At 45.2% G+C, this 20,816-nt stretch overlaps 1 protein-coding gene across 6 annotated transcripts; it reads right to left on the reverse strand.

Annotated features, from left to right (window-relative positions):
• Positions 1–10,320: 10,320 nt before the first annotated feature.
• Positions 10,321–19,008, reverse strand: LOC120906469. 6 transcript variants are annotated; one of them, XM_040318186.1, is made up of 4 exons: positions 18,525–19,008; positions 14,666–14,782; positions 13,674–14,572; positions 10,321–12,341 (listed from the first exon to the last, which is right to left on the reverse strand). In XM_040318186.1, exons 1-4 carry the CDS (start codon positions 18,672–18,674, stop codon positions 12,119–12,121), a joined length of 1,389 nt encoding a protein of 462 aa, XP_040174120.1. In that variant the 5' UTR covers positions 18,675–19,008; the 3' UTR covers positions 10,321–12,118. The 6 variants fall into 6 exon arrangements, with proteins under 6 accessions (XP_040174120.1, XP_040174119.1, XP_040174118.1 ...); XM_040318185.1 differs by having other exon boundaries at positions 10,321–12,338; positions 14,666–14,797; XM_040318184.1 differs by having other exon boundaries at positions 14,666–14,797.
• Positions 19,009–20,816: the final 1,808 nt, after the last annotated feature.

Consider the following 20,816-nt stretch of genomic DNA (forward strand, 5'->3'; position numbering starts at 1 on the left):
TTCAAACCACTAATATAAACATTATTTAGGCAATCTTATAAACCAACCGCAGGTTCGTCGCTTGTGTGCATATTTTGTATTCTTTCGTTTTATTAGGTTAATTATGAGGGGTTTGCGATACTGGCCAGCTTTATTACATGCAGTTTGACAGTTAGCGGTGGAAACCATGTCAACACTCCATACAAAACCACACGCCTCAGATTTTGAGCCAAAATTCTGCCGAAAACAAAAGTAAACGCCAATTCAAGCTCATGAGGGATTGCATGTTGGCTTGACATATGACAAAACGGGTGAAAATTGATATGTTGTATGTATCAAACGGTTCAAAAAGCTATCTTAAATCTTCTCAATGCTTTTCATAAACATTTTCTTGCTTTATTTAGCCAACATTTTTTTCATTGTTGTAAGTAATTGTGTAACTTTTTTGATGAATGGGAAAAGCTATCGATTTACGATCATGTTCGAATGATTGCAAAACCAAGTACATTGGAGCCTGGCATAACGAGTTTAATTCATTCCAGTGGCTCATTTGTTACATGGAAAACTCGTTATGCGAGAGGCTCTTTTCCATACAATAAGTACGAAACGTGAACTAATTGGTACCAGCACCACAGATGTGCCGGGTAAAAAGATCATATATGCAATATAAAATCATGACAAATATCACCATAAAACTAATATTAATTATCAAGACATTTGTTATGCACTATTTACCATTATTATTGAAGTATTTGCTTGTAAGCTTGAAATGTTCTAGTGGTTTCTTTAATATCTAAAAAGAAAAAAGAAAACTCTATTTCAGGAACTTTTTTAGTAAAAGTTCTTTGTAAAAATCGTCAAAAATCAAGCCCCACATGGTCAGCAGCGGGTTCGTCGCCTGTACTCTCGTTCTTAAGTTTTTTTGTTTTGTTCCAATTAAGCAGCCCGGAGAGGCGAGGAACAATTACAATTTTCACTTCAACGAAACGGTTCATAATCATCCACCTTGCGTGCGTGCTGAAAAGAAAAACGAATAAAAAAAAGTATTAACCATCTATCTACCCAGTCACACACCCAACCGTTCTGACGAAAGTGCAGCCTCGCATCAAACGCAGCATAATGGTCGATTGCGTGGCCTTTGCGTTTAGTAGTGGCCGAGATCATTTCTAATTATGCGCCAAAAAAAAAACGGCCCGCGCGCGCTAGATGTTACCCACGAGTGTGCTGTGCGGTATGTCGATGTGGCGTGGAATGTGTAAATGGTTCACTTTCGTTCCCAACAATGTTGTTGCGTCCAGCAAGGTCCAGTGTGTACTGTGACGGCTTGCTATATTAATCATTTTTGTGCGTTTTTTTTTTGTGTGTTGCTCTGTTGTCGATTTTCTGTCCACTGTGCCGCTTTAAATGGCGTCGCCTTCCTCCCTGTCCCCTCTTTGACTTTTTGTTTCATGCCGAACGATTTCCAATCGCAACCCTTTGCGCCACTTGGAGCCGTTCAGTGTCGTGAAATAGTTTTTGCATGACAACAACATCATCATCATCTTCTTGACGGGTGTTGGATGACAGGAAAGCAACAGCAAGAAAAAATGAACACACAATCATTCATACACAATTTACAATGGTGTTCAAATACTCGTTAGTGTATACACACATACTTACAGCACAGCGGAGTGTGTGAGTATGCGAAGAGATCGATATGCTACACCGCAGTGTGCTGCCAAACTGCTTATGATTGTGCTCCGGCTTATGATTGATGAAGGTGTAAGGCGAGGTAGAGGGCGCACATGTGAGCCCGCAGCGCGGATGGCCGCGTGTGAAGGAATGTGAACAATTTCGATTTCGGCAGCAGGCACTTTCGGTTTCACGGGCGCACGCAGGAAGGAAGTGGATAAAGCGGGATGCGCCAGTACGATAACTTCGGCCCGTCCCGATGTCTCCGGTTCGATGCCACCCTGCCGTGCAGTTGATGCTGGGTGACATAAGAGGTAAAGGATTTCACGATTTCACGATTTCACTTTCAATCCCAGCGTTAAGCTGGAGACAGGCTTAGGTAGGTTAACGCGATGAGGTTTCATCTGTACATTCCGGCATACAGGGTGACATCTCCTACGTCGAAATGACAGGTTACCAGCTGTTGTAGCCAGCGTTACCTGCTTTAACGCTGGTAAATCGGAGCCAGAACTCTCCATTAAAAAAAACCAAAGAACGAAAGGTCATCCCAGTTCATCCCGTAGTGAAGTTGAGATTAGAAAAGATTAGGGACTGACTGTAAAGCTACCAGTCTACATCATCATCGGCATAGCCATAATCCGAAGAAAGCAGATAGCTTCACTTCATTTCAATTTCATTGCTGTGGGACGCTTCTACCTTAAGGCAGAATTGAAGTTGGATGCGTCATTCGTATCCCCTCTTTAAAGATGAGTTTCGTTGTGGCATCGTCGCTAAAGCTTCCCCCTAAGAATGGTCCGTTAGAAAGATGGAGTTCAGAGCTAAGCCTGATCGATGGGTTCCAACGCTTCCAGCATGATGCGATAGTTTATAATCATTTTAATTGATCTGAGCTTATCGAGATGCCTGGGCGTAATGCCTCTCTTTCTATTGGTTCTTGCTGAACGGGATTTTTGTTTGTTTCTAATCCGAAACTGGCTCCAATAGTAATCAAAGATGACAATTCTAGCAGGCAGAACACGCAGTCACGCAAGAGTTTATTCAAGTTGGAAAAATGTTCGCCCCGTGAGTATGAGGCGTGTACCACCACACCGTGAGCTGTATAGGTCCTACTCGTGCTCGGGCAAGCGGTGTTAAAATTGAACCATCGAGAGTATCGAATCGAATTAAAGCCTCCCCAGCGTCATCCCCCCCCCATACCCCATTGCTCCCTTTGCAGTATAGGTGCAGAAAAGGGATGGGTAGCGTTAAACTTTCACTAGGCGGCTGCACGGGCCTGCTGCTTTGTGAAAATAATATTGCTTTTCGAAGATGACCGTGCTCGTTGGTTGGTGCGGCAATGAAATGATGCTGCACACCCCGACCGATCCGAGCGATGGAATGTAAAACGGTGCCCAGGGTGCGAACGTGTGCGAACGTGTACAGGCGGTTGCGCGGCAGGAACGCACCTCCGAGCCCAATTAATGTCTGGTGGAGGCTGGGGGGTTTTTCGGGGTTCCACATACTGCGCTCCCTCACCATCGTAAGCGGATTTTTTTTTTTTTTGGGGGGACGGTTGGGTAAGATCCCTCGTGAAGCCGCCCGGAACCCTTCTTCGGATGTGTTGGGATTAACGCGGATATCTTCCCACGTCCACTGCTCACACTCTTACACCTACAAGCGGCGAATTCGCATATGAACGCTGGCCGGAGCCACTCCTGTTTTTCTTCTTCTTCTGGAGGTTAAATTACAACCCGTGACCTGGACATCTATTTCTCATCCAGATCGCGTGTCACTCGGCTCGGCCGAGCCGAGGGACGCTTCGCCAGCAGATCTCAGTCGTCATCTCCAGCTCGCTCGACAGCAATCGCGTTGACGACACTCGCGTTGCCCTGCTTTCTCTCGCTCTTCCTCGATCAACAATTTGAAATATGAGGACCTCCCGCGTGGGCTTGTTTTCGTTCGCTTTTTTTTGTAGTTATTGCTGTTGTTGTTGTTGTTTTTTTTTTTGGAAGGCTTCAGAAGAACGCTGCACATTGGGCTGCGACCCATCTGCTGCGGGATGTGCGCTTTCACGCGAGTGTTATCGTCGGCCCCACTGCCGCACTCCCCCCTCCCCCCCCCACCTCCCTTCCGTCATGTAAACATCACAAGGTAAATATGCGTGCGGCTTTCGAAAAACCCGAAATTCCATTACCCAATAAACATTTCACCGAATTGCGAATTAGGCAGGGCCCCGATGGGAAGTTTCTGGCTACTCCTACCCATACGGTACCACCGGGGCCGTGCTTCACTTCGTACTCGAGCTGCCCCGTCCCCTATGCAAATCAATGGACAAACAAACGAGGAAAAGAAATCAGCTCGAACGGCTCCGGCTGGCAAATGATCGAGCTGAACCGGCGACCCGGAACAATCGGTAAGGCATCATCGCCCGGGACGTGTTCCCGTTCTCGCTCTCGGTCCTTCTCCGATCAATTGAATCGATCATACATGGTGGGACACGGGATGTGCACCGTAGTGAAAGGTTTGAACTCCGAACGCGCAAGGATTTGGGTACGGCGGTTATCGGTTTTTTTCGTGGATGATGATGAACTTTCAGGCGATTTTGCTGTTATGCAATCCCCCTAACAGGGTCACCATTCTACGCACTCCCAAAGTTTCGTCTTCGTGTACTTTGACCTCAAACTTTTGTGCTGGGATCATCTTCGAACCTATTGCATTTGTTGGGGAAATATATTCGATTGCTTTTCCTATTGGATTCCTTTTTCTGCCACAATATTCTCTTCTTCCGAGATCTATCGATTGGAACCTGGCGTAGAGCTGTGGCTTTGTGGCAACTATGGGCGATGGATTAAACAAGCGCGCGGACTTAAACGGACCTATTCGAAACGAGTCAAGCGGAGCTTCATCAATAGGTTTGACGGTAATTTTGTTGGGAGTGTGCAGGGAGATGATTGTTGATCGGCTATGCCACTGGGCTCAGTAACGTGGGATTTTGTCGAGCTAGTGTGATCGTTACGCTTGACGTTGCGAAAAGAGTGGATGGAATAGTTTACGGTGCTTTTTGGATTGCGGTTTGCAATATGTTGGACACACTTTGAGACACATTGGATTAATTGTATCGGGAAACTGAAGACACGCCTTTGCTTTTTTTTATAATTTATGCTTGCCATAAGATGTATTATGGTTCATGCGGCGGCATTTTTTTACCGATAGATTTAAGATATAATGTGAAAGAAGTACTACACGCTCAAAGTTCTTTGGAACACGCTTGGAACACAGCTCTTAGTACACAACTTCCAGCTCCAACAGGTGCGCCTATTGTGAGAGTTGCCTCAGCGCGTGGCTCGACTCACAGGCCCTCTGACGGCAATCGTACAACAATACCAGATTCGTTCTTAACGCTCGTATCCACATCGGGATCCGCCAGACTAGTGGGTCGCCGGTTATTTCCCGCCGAGCGGTACACGCACGCACGCACGCTCCAACGGAAAGATAATGTGCTGCTAAGCCGGTCACCCCCCGTCTGTGGTGAGTGCCAATTCTCAGTCAATTAAGGTGCACCACAGCCAGCTATCATTGTGCCACCGTTTTGTTCGGGGTTGGTTTGCCGCAAGCCCAGCAAGCAAGTGTTGGCAAAGGGACTGGGAAAAAAGGGATTGCGAATCTTATCGTGACGATGGCATTGTGATATGCAATCGCAATCGCACCACCGTTTGGTAAGGGTGGAACAAAGCGCGCCGCGTTACGATTACGATCGCGATGGTGCGTTATTGAGAATGAAGTAGCATTAGCAGTGGTAGAAAGCGGAAGTTGGGGAGGAATCGATTCAATGGAATTATTTGTAACGCTTCCATTTTTGAAATCATGTACAATGAAAGAGGGAGAGTAATTGTATAATAGTTTGAATCACTTTAAACAGTTCGTACTGCAATACAGGGTTTTCCAGGAGTTCTCATAGCAGTGGGACACTTTATTGACTCTTTCTCATTGTGAAATGAACTTAATGTAATGGAAATTGGACTCTATAGCACCCTTGTTTCCTGTACAGCACAAATCCAACAGGAATTTCAAAGGAGCCTGCCCAACAAGGGTGCCATATAGTCACAATTCCAACAAATAAAGTTCGGTTCCCATAAGAAAGGGTCAGGATACCAAATAATGCTAGCATATTCAAGAATAAATCTACCAGAACACAGTAAACGTTCCTTAAAGAGCTTTGAGCTCTAAAGTTCGAGGTCAAATGTAAAATAAACCGAAGGGTTCGATTATTTGTTAGTAAAAGCTCATCTAGTTACAATTTAAAGTTTAGACGACTATCAAGTATAACACCAATATTGTAGATAGTACATAATACGAGTGAGAGAGACGAATCAGAAAGAATGTAGTTAAGAGAAAGAAGAAATACTGTGAAAAAATGTGAGAGAAGGATATAACAGAATATTTTACCAGACACATGCGAAGTAAATTGGGGGAGCATCACTCATGAGAAGCAGATAAAAAGATTTTGATATCATCCGTATAAAGAAGATGTGAAGGTGAGACATCACAAACATCATTCATAAATAAAGCAAACAGAAGAGAACTTAACATAAAACCTGACGGGACATCTGACGTACAAATAAACTGTTTAGATCCGCTTTTATCCTTACAATAACGATTAATTATATGCAATAAGTGTTTCAGGTAATGGTCCCAGCTATTTAGGAGGCATTGGAGATACTGCTATCTTGAATACCTAGTTGAGATAATTTAACCAATGATAAAGAATGAGAAGAACTAACAAACGCAGCATGAAAGTCAGCATCAAGTATATTGCATCAAGTTGGACACCGGCCTCAAAAGATATAAAAATGATATAAAATCCAAAAAAACATGAGATTAGTTGAGGTTGACAAACCAGCCATAAATCCATGCAGTTTACGGCTTATGACGTAACTACAGTTATTTAATATTGCTATGGATAGATACATAGGACATAAGCTCGGAATCATAAATGAAATAATAAATAAAATAATAAATACAGAGCGCGATGCAGGGAGACGATCAAATCCAAAAATCGAAGCTATCATAACATTTAGCATCAATTCTTTTCGTTTCGTTTTCGTTGTTTGTTTTGTACGTTTATGTGTGTGTCCTTTTTAATTTGTAAATTTTGATTTCTTCATTTTGTATTTGAGCGTTCGTGCATCGTGCGCATCGTGTGTGACTCGCGTATAACAGCTGTAATTACACGATTAGCCGCATCGTGTATTTAAATGTATCCTCTTCTAATATCGGGAGGGAGTCTCCTAACATCTGAAAATGCCCAAGGATAGGCCCATTCTTCAAGACTGACCTTCGCTAGACCTTACGGGCCACAACTGCCGTGAACCGGTCAGGACTGCGCACTCGCAAGGTTTTGACAGCTTTCAGGGGCATTATTAATCAGCATACCAGTTGTTGTTGTGGTTGATGCTAGATCGTATTTGTCCACTTGCAAGTAGATCCGATGTCTCCCATTAGCATATGATTAACATTGATTATGTTTTTTTTTACGGACCGACCAACACCTAGAGCAAGAATATCAGGTTTAAACATCCAGGAAGTCGAACAGAGCTTGTAACAGACCGTCTGCTTCGTTCACTAGCGAACGATTAGTATGGCCAAACTAGTGATGGAAGAACTCATGAGGAAGAGACCCTCAAAACACTGGACAAAGGTTTGGGCATGTTTCGCATCCTTGAGCATCCCCGAGAAGGTCCACACTAAAATCCGTGGCATTAGCTCATTCGCTTCCGCTTGGAAGAGAATAAATTTGGATGGATATTGCGACTCAGAACGCTATCCTTCCATTTTGCTAGTAGTTTTGACGACTCCTTACGATAACTTCCGGATGCGCCGATGTTCGCGCACTCCAATCGCTTGCAATGCTTTGGCATCGATCGTAACAAAACTGTTATTGTCATCAGCTAGTGAGAGCTTGGCCATTGGTCTAATATTAAAACGCTTGGAACATACACACACCCAAAGAAATGGTGGATCTTTGACTTTTGCATGTAATCTTCCCATTCCGGATTCGGTACGCCTAGAGGTCTTGACTCCCCTGAACTCACAACATGCCAGCGGTTGGCTACACGGGTAGTCGAGGTCGTGTTCGTTGGCCTTCTTCGGCGTTGGCCTCGGTCAATCGGGAAAAGGACGTCCCTTCTTGGTTGGCTGGTGCGAACAGATGATCGACCCATCATAACACCGTTCCACCCAGCAGAGAGCCCGCAAGAGAAATTGCGGAATCACCTCCGTTGGGGCCAAAATGTTGGCGCGCCGTTGCGCAATGCATCGGCCCATCGTACACCTTCGATTACTTCATCCCGGCCCAGACTGACTCCATGGTCTCTCTCTCTCTCTTTCTCTCTGTCTCTTTCTCTATCTGTCTGTCTCGGGGTTCGCTATAAAGTTTTAGGGGAAGCGGTGCGCTTAATTTCGACGATGTTTTCACCGTTTTTCCCTTTTTTGCTCCTCACCACGCGTCCACTTTGTATATGTGTGTGTGTGTGTGTGGGGAGCGTTTTAATTTGTATATTGCTTCCCATACTACCATCCCTCTCTCTTCCGCCCCTACCGTAGCGATCCCACACATTTGGTAATCATCGGTTCATTAATCGCATCCCCTCGCGCGTTGGTGGTGGCGGCCTCACTGCCGATTGCCTCATCGTGCAAAGCGGGCTGGGCCCCCGGTTGTGCGAATTCTCAAACCTTTCCTCACTGGTGAAAAACTGGAAAACATAAGAGGGGGAAAAAACCGCTCAGCAAAACAGCATGCCTTCGTTAGTGGCACTAGCTGGCCAAATTTGACTTGCACCAGCAGTACGCAAGGACACAGCAACGCAATGAAAATAGTTAATTTGAGCATCTTCGGTTGGTCGATTGATCTTCTCCCGCCATCGACCGTCATGTTGGTGGGCTGCTGCAACACGAAATGGTAAGCTTTAGCTGTAATGCAACGGAGCAAACAGACCGATTTCGACGGACGGGCTTTAACACGCCGATGCACGGTGGTTCCTTCCGGGCGCGACCGTAAATGGTGCGTACGCAGCGCGCTAAACGCAAGCTGCCAGCGGGATCAAACCATAGTTGGGAATGGATTGTTAAACGTCTTGGCCGAAAGTGTAAGCGAGGGAAGATACAATCCGCTTCGTACGCTTTAGGGCTTGTCTATACCAATTCCCGCATGCACGAAATGCATTGTGCTCATCCTTTCAAACGCGGAGTTCATCTTAAAGTTAGTGTTGTGCTTCATGAAGTTATCGTTGAGATACATTTTTAAGAATTTTCAGCAATTAGTGATTATAATATCTGATGGTTTATGAGTCGTCAAAGATTAATGAATATAAAAAAGCATTAAGTTCCAAAAACTCAAGAATCCATTCAGAGTCATAAATCTCCAAAGATTCATAAGTCCCTGATGATCTAATGCTTCATGAATCAATGGAGTTTTATGATAGTTAAGATATTGAATTATCTTTTGAAACTTAAAGGTTTTGTAACGTCCTATAGCTGTAATCTTCAATATGAAGTCTGTACAAATTATTTCATGAGGATTTTCAGAATTTTCGCAAAACTTTGGAGAACCCTTATGCATTGATGAAACTTTAAAGGTTCTTGAATCTCAAATTTTGATATTCTGATTCAATCATTCATTTGAAAGATTCATTTAGATTCATGAATCTGAATCGGAGCTACCCATCCCTACTTAAATCACTTAAAAACGCGAATCACAAGTTTGCTTTCGACACCTGTTGGCCGAAGGCCTTTTCGAGCTCACGATTCCCACAGGCTACCATAGACGATGTGCAGTACCGTTCACACACATACACACAGCGCGAGCTTTACACAAGCACTTGACATATGACTTGACTTAAGTTGCGCTCGGTTTTGTGTTGGCATCAGCGTAAGGCGATGGGAAATGCGACACAGGACAACGCGGTTGGTCGATCCAATCACGTTTCCTCCACCTTGCGTGCACACGACGCACTTCAGCACATCCACCGGCTGATACGGTGACGTCCACTGGTCCCTGTCGTTTACCGCTTTCACACGCTCCATTACTTCGGGTGTTAGGTGCTACGCACTTTGCGCAGTATGTCGAAATACCGGATGCGCGGCATACCCTCTGGGCCAAGCCGGGGCTGCGTTATCTCATCGGCGAAATTATTGATCGAGAGTGCTCATTAAAGATGCATTCCGTTTTTAGTATTTTGTTTTATTGCGAAGAGCACTGCTTAAATGTAGACGATTTCGTCAGCCCAGGTGGGCGATGGATAAATAAAGAAAGGAAGAAAGTAAAGGTATTATTAATACTGAACAAATGCTTTTGGTCCGCATCATTGTCATCGAAAGGAGTTGCAGCGTTGAATGCTTGATGTAGCGTACACAATTTTACTTTGTTCCTTTCCTTGAAATCTAGGGATATTTCAAAATTCAGGGGCATCGCGGATGACATAGACAACCCTTGTGGTGATGTGGAAGCCAGATTCATGAACCAAATTGAAACTATTGAAACCGTGCTAATAAGATGATCGTAATATAAAAGTAGCACGCTTATGTAATGTGTCTTGATGCTATAAATGTGATATTTTCTCCAAAGTAGCCTATGAAGCTACTGCAATTTACCAATGACTGCGATCCGACATCAAGAAATAACTAGGCTCTCGGTGATTTTCAAGTTTTCCGCAGCGGGTAACATTTAATATTGGATGCTTCTTTATTTAACCTAAAGTGGAAGCTTTCGTGCTGTCCGCAACACTCTGCCCCTCCGCAGCTCTAGCTAAGAATGTCTGGAAAACGTGTTACTTGCAAATAGCTTTGCATTGGTCGATATAGCATTTCTCTTGCGCTCTTGCTCCAAGCTCCGCATTCACTAGCAATCATAAAGTAGACGTAGATACATTTACAGTAATGTACGGCGAGTTTTTGCTACTTTGGTAATATGATCGGTGACAACGATAGCTGACTGTGTACATCTATGTTTATATATAAACTATTTATAACCTCAAATTTGTTAACAAATCGTGCCGGTTGAGCTTTTGAAGCATTTAATAGCATGATGACTGATGAACAATGAAACAAGAAAACGCAACGTTCAGTTTCTAATCTACTTCTGCTTGCATTCCCTCATTAAACTATCTTCCTCGAAGGAAACTACAACAATAAACAACGCTGGTAACAGTAACAGCGCGCTCTGGCAGCCATCGAACAGGGCATCAGACTCGAAAGAACGTATGGAATTAGTTCGTTTTATTTGTTCGAGATGTCTAACGGTGCACCTCCATACAGCTATAGACGTTTGCTGGAGCCATATGTCTTTTTCGGTTGCTGGCCAGAGCGCCGTGTAAACCGAATCCTCATTTCAAGTGTTCTGCCCTCTTCGAACTCTACACTCGTAATCGAACACGACACCGGTACCTTTGTACGGCTACTACACTCTAAGAGTGACGTTCTGGGCCAAGAAGCGAATCGAGCTGCATACTACTGTTATTATTACTACTATTATCATTACTATTCACTGCTGTCAGACCGATTCTCGTAGTTTCGGTTTGTCTACGTTCCCATCCGCTAGGGAGTTCCCGTCTTACTGACACTCTGATCTGTTGTACCATATATACAATTAAATGGAGGTGAGGATCGAAAAGGAATTAAAGCATTATTATGCCTTCCTCTCTGACTATCTCTCTCTATCTCTCTTTTTCTCCCTTTCTTCATTTAGTTTGTGTGTTTGCTTTGGTCTCATTTCAGGTAAAAGCGAAGCAACTTTGCACTCACTTGCGTTCGGACGGCAAGTGAAGAAAATTGTCCATCTTAGAACTCTCGTGTGCGTGTGTAGTTGACTTTCTCTCGATTTTTGTTTGCCTTAGCTAAAGCACACGGGAAACGATCTAGCATTACGCCATGCTTGTTTGCACCTTCCTGAAGCCTACGCCAAACTTTTCACAGTAGTATTTCAGCTAATCTGATACGTTTGACATACTTTCTGGACTCACTGGGGACATGCATTACCACGTGACAAGAAGTCAGCCCAGTAGTTCAGAAAGTGTGACGGACAGCATCAGAGTCCCTGAAACCCCCCTGTAAAGATAAGCATGTCGAATACCTCCTGAGATGTGTTTGTCCGTGTGTTTTTGCCTATACTGACGTCATTTGCCTGCAACGAGTTGCGGATGAGAATCAAGAGTTTTGAGAAATTGAATCTGACTGCTTGATGTTACTTTAGATAGTACACCTTCATTTTGAATCAGGCTGGACGGCTAAGAAACGATGCGTAGTTGATTTCTTAGATGTTGCCACTCCCTTAAACGCAACTCACTGCAAACAGATAACTCAGTCTAGTATCCTATTTGAAAAGAGTGTAATCTGAGTGTCCGCTGTTATTGCTGCTGCTGCGAATGTATGTGGGTGTGTGTGTGTTTAAGAGCTCCTATTGTCGTGTGATAAGTCGTGTGGTACAGGTTCTGCTTTAGCGACGAGATTTGTAAAGCAGATTGTCCAGGTTGAGCTTGTTCTTGTTCGGTAGCGGTGCACCGTGGCCCGGCCGGCCCCAGAAGCTGCTCCACGTCTCGAAGTGCTGCCGGCTCGTCTCGAACTCCATTGCCCGCACCGTCTCCACCTTGCGCTGCTTCTGGCTCATCTGATTGCACAGGTCGGTCAGGTAGCCGTCGTCCGTGCGTCGGGCCAGACTGCTGCAAGGGACGGATTGCAGTAGTGGTTGTTGTTTTGGTTTTGTGTTGTGTGTTTTGCAGAGGACGACATTGGAAAACAGAGATGGTTGGGTTTGAGGAGTGCCATCGAAGTTTGGATGAGGAGTGAACACAAAATCAAAAAAAAAAATGGTGAGGAGAGGAAGATGTACTTGAAGTTTTTCAGAACTAAAGAAACACATACACACACAACTTGCACGTGGGTTCTAGTCTAGAACGGTCCGTCCCTCCGTAGCAAGTACTGACTATCTCGCTGCATGGTACTGAATACAGGATTTCCCAGGATTACAGGAGATCATGTACTTGTTGATTCCAACAATTTTTTGGGTTCATCCCACAATTATTTTACTGCTTCCCATTTATGTTTGGATCATTCACACGATTTATTGGAATCGTCCTAGTAGACAAATGATACAAATGATCCAAACATACCGAGAGACGCCCAAAAGATCGGGGGAACGAACTAAAATATATATGGGACGCATCCAAAAACAATTCGGGAAACAACCAAAAAATCGTGGTAAACCCAGTGTGCCAAATAAGCCTGCACAGGTAGTCCCTGAGATATGCGAGATCTGATACATCAATTGTAAGATGTAAAGTAAATTTCTTTTTAGTAGAATTTGAACAATCATTTAGATAGAAATTGTAATCTTCAGCCAGAACCTTCAATGGTTGATTAATACGAGAAGACGCCTTAAGCGGTCACGCGAATGTAGGCATTTCTGAAGTGTCGGGCGAAAAACTTTGTGAGGAATTCTTAAGCAGAGATGCATTGAGAAGTCGCACTAAATATTTCGAGGCCTCATGCGGCTGCTTAGTTTGCGTAATGCTTAATCCCTGAAAATCATATCAAATAATTAGGATTTTGGGCTGAAAACCACGAGATTTAACTAATGCGTAAATTCCAGCTACGTGGTTTCTTCTCGGTCCGTATTCTTAGTGTATCTGGGGGCAAACTGTATAGAGCGGCATATCCGCGTAGGACGTTACGACAAGTGTAATGTAAATATTTAAAAAAAACACACACACATACACATAGATCACCTAATAGGAAGTGCGGAGAGATTATTTTTGGAGATCTTGAGGAGATGCATTGAGGATATTAGGGAGATATTCTGGAGACATTTTGAAGATCTTTTCGCAATTCTTTGGAGATCTTTTGGAGATATTTTGAAGCTCTTTAAAAGTCTGTGGGCTTTTTCTTCAAGGAACTCTCAATGAGATGAGGGTTCAGGAACAGTAAAACAAAAATTGGATGTGGGAGGGAAAAAGAACTAATTGGTACAGAGGACGTCTACTGCCGACTATTACCCGTTTGCGGTGTACTTATCGATCTTGGTGACGTCGGTCGTCCCGAGGCTAATGGGACGTGGTTGGGAGCGCCGTTTGGCGAGTAGGGGCACGAGCTCGACACCGCCCGTTATCATACAGTTGCGCGTCGGCGGTACCCGCCCGCCATTGCGCCGCCCACCCCCGTTCCCTGCCTGTTGCGACTGCTGCTGCTGCGTCTGTTGCTGCTGCTGCTGCTGCTGCTGACTTTGATTGCAGAGCCTCGGTACACGCCGATCCGCAGCTGGCTGCTGTGGCTGCGGGGCCGTTGCCGGCGGTGACTGGTGGTACTTGATCGCATCCCGGGCCGCCCCGGCACTGCCACCGCCGACGCCACCGGTCGGCGGGCCCTGCTCCAGCGTGTTGCTGATGCACTGGCAGACGCACCGTGAGCAGCAGTTGGAGAAGCGCTTCAGGAAGCGGTTCTCCTCCTCCAGCTGGCGCTGCATCCGGCTCACCAGCTCCAGGTCGAGATCCTGCAGCGTCTCCTTGTTCGTCCAGCCCATCGACTTCATGAAGTTGTGGCCGACGTTCTTGGGCGGACGCCACGGTTTCCCGCCCGGGCCCGGTTTCCCCCACGGGCCACCACCGTTCGAGCGGCCGCCCGCCGGCACCGGGCCCTCCTCCGCCTTGCGCGCCCGGTTCTCCTTCTCCGCCACGATCCGGTCCAGCTCCGCCCGGTACGTTTGCTTCTGCGCCGGCGACGTCTTGTACCGCAGCTCGTTGTCCACGTGGTACCGGTTCGCGTCGTTAAAGCTGATGATCGGATCGTCGGTCAGGCCGGTCACGATCTGGCCCGAGGCGCTGCGTATCGGTGCACCGCCACCGCCCGCCCCGACACCACCCCGCGAGCGTCCCATCGGTACCGGATTCCGCAGATCCTGAACCGGGGGAGGAAGAGGAAGAGAGGTGAAATGTGTCCGCCAGTTTCGGGTTGGTTTTGATGCCGCATCGCTTCGGCGACTAGTACTTACGTTCTTCGTCTCCGGGTACAGGCCCTGCAGCTGTATGTTGCGCATGCGTATCGTATCGTTCGGTGCGCCGCCGCCCTTCCGGCCCCAGGGTGAGTAACGCTCCATCACTTCCCGGTACTGGAAGAGGGGAAACTTTGTCGATGAATATTTAGTACCACCGGGCTTCCGATTCTGACCCCTCGCGCGCTCTACTAACGCTTCTACTGCGCAAAAAAGTACACGGCACGTAACTTAAAACTGTGGACGAGCCTTACGTTGCGGTTTACTGGTGGTTAATAGTGTGCGCAGCAGCTGTGGGAGTGTGTATTTGGAGAGAATGGAATGGAAGTTTTTTGTTTGACTGTTTTCAGCAAAGACTCTTAAGACGACTTCAATTAAAAGCCAGTATACAGTTCAAGGACGAGCTTTCCACGTGGGGAAGCGTTTCATGTGCCACGGAACATAAACTTTGACTGTGTCAACCTAGCTGGAAGTTTAAGCTAACAAGGGGCAGTTTTTTTTCGGGGAAAGACGTTTTCAGAAGTCCTTGAATGTTTCGATCCAGCAAGTCGGCAGTGAGAAGCGACAGGTACCAATGGAGTGGAGGTATTAATGTTTTGCCTTTTTTTGCGGAAGACTTCTGCCCTCTGCCGCAGAAACAAAAGTAAGTTGATAAGCGCCTAATGACATGCAATAAAAGTATTTATGATAGTTTAGTATAAAAATATGGTTTAGGTCAATATTATCTTGGTCAATATTATCCAAGTTGGTGCCTGCGGTGGATCTAAAGAGACATACATATACTAATATCTACGGATACTCTTCCACATACAGTGCGGAACTCGGTGGAAATGGCTTATGATTAATGTCAAAACACCGCTATCCGGGGTTGCAGCGAATACTGTTACGAAATAGCGGTAGGGCATGGCTCTTGCTGCCATAACTGCCAGCAAACAGGCAAGGGCGTCGCAGTAACCTACCCTGGCAGAAATAATAGTGCGTTTTATTATTCTTTCCTCTTTTTTGTTTGTTAGTATGTGTTGCCACGGGGAAATGACAACTGTCACGCCAGGAATGTCAGTCATCCAATATCATAATTCAAACGTTTCCGACCGCAGCCCCAGTTTTGGGGAATAATTTGTTTGTTTACTCGCTAACCTGATTCCGGCTGGTTCGGGCTGCTTGTAGCCCCCTTTTGGCCTAGCCACAAAATCAGGCCACCAGCTAGATGTTTGGCAAGGTCATTACACGGGGCTTTTATTGGTGGGAAGGGAAAAGGGACATAAATTGATTATCGAACTACGGCAAAAGTAATGTACCGATGCGCATCATCAAACATTGATACGAATCAGTACTTCTTTCGTATTCCCAATATTATGAATGAATGATGTTTACATTAAGATAAATTGCATTCGGTTTTCTGAATGATATGACATCTTTTTTTCGTCGTAGTTGAGTTCTATACACTGTGTGCAATTGAAACCTTGATAGCACATTACTTTACTGAGTTTTCCAAGTCATTTTCGAACGTTAAACATTGTTTTTCACCGCGTGCGATATGTTGTTCCACATCGATCTGTCATTTCATTTCCATCATATTAGTTTTTGATTTCTTCAGCTTGATTTTCAACATTTTAACGGGCCGGTGATATCGTTTTTTAACTGGCGTTTGAGGCCGAATCGCATCACCCGTGGACAGTTGAAGTGTTGAAAATCATGCTGAAGAAATTAAAAATTATTATAATGAAAATAAAATATCAAAGTGATGGGGAATTACTTCTTGCACGCAGCGAAAAACAATGTTCACATTCGAAAGCAGGCTTGGAAAACCCTGTGTAGTACTTTGTCATTTAAAAAAAAACTATTGAAGATTGATCTAAGTGTATAAAATGTCAGAAAATTAACAAAATGCTTGAAATTTTTTAGACGAAACAGTTTGATACATGCAAATAAGCCTGGAAAAAGTATAACATCATAGTTACAAGCAAGATGTTTTAAGGATATTTACTGGATTTTTGACAAACATATTACAATGATCAAGCGGTCAGCGTGTGGCTCAGCTCTAAAACCCCGCTCAAAAATCATTTGATTATGCCTAGTTGGTTGTTTTTCTTTATGAAAATAGATAAACTCTTACCGCGCGCGACATGTTTTCCAACAGCTGTCAAATGTTATATTTGCAACACAATAATGTTTCAGTTCTTCCACATGATTTTCAACACGCTAAAAGCTGGATTGTGTTTCACAGTTCTTTGTGATGTGTTGAAAATCAAGTTGAAGAACTGAAAAAATTATGCTTTTGAAAATTAATTGTGTGATAGCTGTTGGAAAACATTGTGGAAGCGTTGAATACTGATGTTTACATTGGAAAGTGATTCGGAAACCCCTGTATTTGTAAACATTCGGAGCAGATCGAGTATCACTTGCTGTAATTTATGTTTTTAATAAATAGTGATAAGTTAGTGATTCTTTGAACTGCTTTATATGATTGACCTGTATTTTCATTCCTAGATTGTTCATTATGTGTTTCAAATATAAGTTTGACATACTTAAAACATAAGGTTGCCCAACTGGTGCTATTTTTATTTCCCAGGAATATCGTTTTGAGAAATATTGCAAGCGTAATTGAAGAACATATGCTGAAGTAATTTGCTTCATCGATGTAAAGTAGGTTACTGTAACAATCTGAACTAAAATGGACCGCTCTCGTGGTACAGGCGTCAACTTGTACGACTTAACAACATGCCCGTCATGGGATCAAGCCATCATCATGGGCGAGTCATGGGATCAAGCCTGGACCATCATCCTCATACTGGCTATCCTGATATTGGTTAATCAATACTGGGTTTGCCAAGTCAGATTCGAATGTGCACATCATTATTCACCACCTATACGATGATTTTCAACAACTGTCATACATTGCATTTACATCACAATAAAGTTTCAGTTTTTACACCTGCTTTTCAACACATCACAAATAACTGTCCAATTCAATCCAGCTTGTGGCGTGTTGAAAATCATGTGGAAGAACTGATACATGCTTGTGTTGCAAATACAACATTTGCAAGCTGTTGAAAAACATCTCGCGAGCAATGAAAGCAATGTTTTTGACATCTTAAAAAAAAACTCGGGAAACCCTGTAAGTCATCGAAAGCCAAGCCCACACTAAGTCGGTACAGGCAGACCTTGACCGACAACGGTTGTTGTGCCAAAGAAGAAGAAGAAGAAGAACTAAAAGCAAACTTAATCGGTAAGGTAAATTCACAATGATTGCAAAAAAAAAACAAGTTGGTGCTATTGTTATTGCACGCAGTGTATGTCCTCCAAAAGGGGTTTTTCTTGGGAGATAAAGCAAAAAATTGTGTGTGTGTGTGTGTGTGTGTGTGTGTGTGTGTGTGTGTGTGTGTGTGTGTGTGTGTGTGTGTATTTGTGTGTGTGTGTGTATAGCACTAGAGTACAGCTTCTGGCGCATTGCCGCAAACGATTCAAAGAAGCAAAACTGATTAAAATTTCGATTTGATTTTTTTTAGTTTTTTGCTTTGCTGTTTTGTGGCTGTGGTTGTGGTTGAACACGTACGTCAGACCGGCGGGTTTAGGTTGCTTGCTGTCTTTGCTGCTGATTTTGATAGCGCACTGTCACACTCACGCACGAGCCGAGCGAAGCGAAGCGAACGGAACCGGGCTCAAACAATCAGCGCTCTTTAGATTCCTCCTTCAGCTTCGCTTCATTGTCCAACTGTTGTAGCCGAGAGAGGGATTGTCTCGTTTTCAGTCTTGCACTAGCAGCTCGCGCTGCGCCAAAATGTAGGCAAACTGCCAATGCTTCGCACATCAACCGCGCACTGCGTGTGTCGCCTGCACCCCCATAAGCCGTCCTTACGTGGGATTGCTCCTTCGCACGGGATCGCCGCTCGATCAGCTTCCGGTTTTTCCAGTCCCGCAGGCTCTCATCGGCGATGCGCTTCCGCTCGCGCCGCTTCAGCTCGTCGCACCAGAAGACGGGATGGTCGGTAGGGTTCCGCGAGCCCATGCAGCGGTGTCAAAGCGCTGTCGGCCCGATCTCACTGTGTGCCCTTTGGTGTGTGTTTGGGGTCGACTAGCTGACCGGCAATCCACCGCACATGGCGAGGATGGGTGTGTGTGTGTGTGGGTGGGAGTGTGTTTTTGTTCACTTTTGCGCTTAATTTTCCCGCCCCGTGCACTGTCAAGCTAGCGTCACAGGCACACTGACTCAGTTGCAGTGGGAAAACTTCAAACTGACACACACACAGACACACTGACGGTACCCACGAACTTTTGCAAGGACTATCCACAGCCGTTCGTCTATTCCCCCGGGGGACGAGCTTTGACGGTACCGATCGCACCCAGCGTCGGTGGAAAACTGGTCGCCCATCCGGTCGCACCGCGAAACGGTAGCGCCAGGCCCGCTTTCAATGTAGCTGCATTCGTATCCTAGCTGTCTATGTGTGTGTGTGTGTGTGTGTGTGTGTGTTTGTGTGCGGCACTGTAACGTAATGCGAGATTTGTGTGTCTCTTTCCGCTCCCACCCATCAGTGCGATTTGCATAATTTCAGTGCGGAAGGGGATTGGGGATAAGTTCAAAAAAAAAGTTGAAGCAAAACAAAGGAAGGCAACCGTACCATTGGAAAAACATAAAACAAACCCACGTGGTACACACTGCCACACACACACACACACATACACACACTCACAAACCCGCCCCCCCCCCCCCCGGTAGAGAGGGAGATTTTTGCAAACAAACCTCCACTCCTGCGGGCTTCCACCGTTAAGCTCCACTAAACACGCTGAAGCGCAATCTTCGATCCAACATCGGGGCGAGCTTTGCCCTGTTTGTTATAAAGCCCTAGCGCTTTTCCCTCCACCCCCCCCCCTTCTTCTTTCCCCCCTGTGAAAAGCGTCTTTGATTATAAATGTCGAGGCTGCTGCTGGCGGTTAGCTCAAAACTCTGCTCGGATTGCCGCCGTTTCGCAAATGGTTCGCTAGGAGATAACAACACGCAAAACGATGTCCTAGGACGAACGTTTAAGGGAACGTACCGTTTAAAGGGGGGGGGGGGGGGTAAAATGTTGCGCGCCACCAATGCCAATGCTCCTACCTTCCCGGGATTGAGGTGAGCGGTTAGAAGGGTTAGGGAAACTGTTTGGTTTCCGAGGTTGAAGTGTATCTTTGGGGCCGAGTAGTTTGGTTTTAAGCAGCTCGGCCCTTCCTTCGGCGCTGTTACAATATAAAACAAAACGAGGGGAAGAAAAAAACAACAACTCCTTTGTTAGTGAAAGGAGCCACCTCCTTTCGGGCAAGAATGCGAAGAAGGACTGTTTCAAGGATTTCTCGTTCCCGAGTGACATGCAACGTGACAATCCAACGCGGCAAGGGGTAGAGGGATTTGTACGCATATTTTTCTCTCTCTCTTTTGTAGTTTGTTCCACAGTCAGCAACGGCTTCGTTTTTGTCGTGTAATGTGTGCAAGGTGGTGTTTATTAAAGCGCCATTTAGCGGCTTGTTTAGTGGCTTAGTAATTAATTAGTTTGGGATAGTGATGCTTTATAATCATCGTATACACATTGAGCTAACATTCCTACACTATTTCTTAAGCAATTCATACGTTATTTTCTACGCTGCACACATACTTCCGGGTATGGTTTGGCGACCAGCAGAATCAGTTACTCGATCGGAAAAGGAGCTGTATCGGTACCAGACCCGAACCAAGTTCAAGTTTCGTTCCGCATCCGGAGCAGGTCTAGGCACAGTTCCAGGACCGGTATGGGTTCATGACCAGTTCCAGGATCGGTATGGGTTTATGATTAGTTCCAGGACCAATACAGGTTCATGATCAGTTCAAGGGCCGGTATGAGCTTGTAATCGGTACAAGTTACAGCAAAGGTTCAATATCGATTCCAGGATCGGTATAGGTTCATGACCAGTTCCAAGACCGGTATGGGTTCATGACTAGTTCCAGGATCGGTATGGTTTCATGATTAGTTCTAGGATTCATGAAAGGTTCTAGAACCGATATAGGTTCATGACCAGTTCCAAGATCGGTATGAGGTCACAACCAGTTCCAGGACCAATACAGGTTCATGATCAATTCAAGGACCAGTATGAGTTCGGAATCGGTACTAGGTCCGGCAAGGGTTCAATATCGATTCCAGGA

Source organism: Anopheles arabiensis, chromosome X, assembly GCF_016920715.1.
Source record: "Anopheles arabiensis isolate DONGOLA chromosome X, AaraD3, whole genome shotgun sequence".
NCBI lineage: Eukaryota > Metazoa > Arthropoda > Insecta > Diptera > Culicidae > Anopheles > Anopheles arabiensis.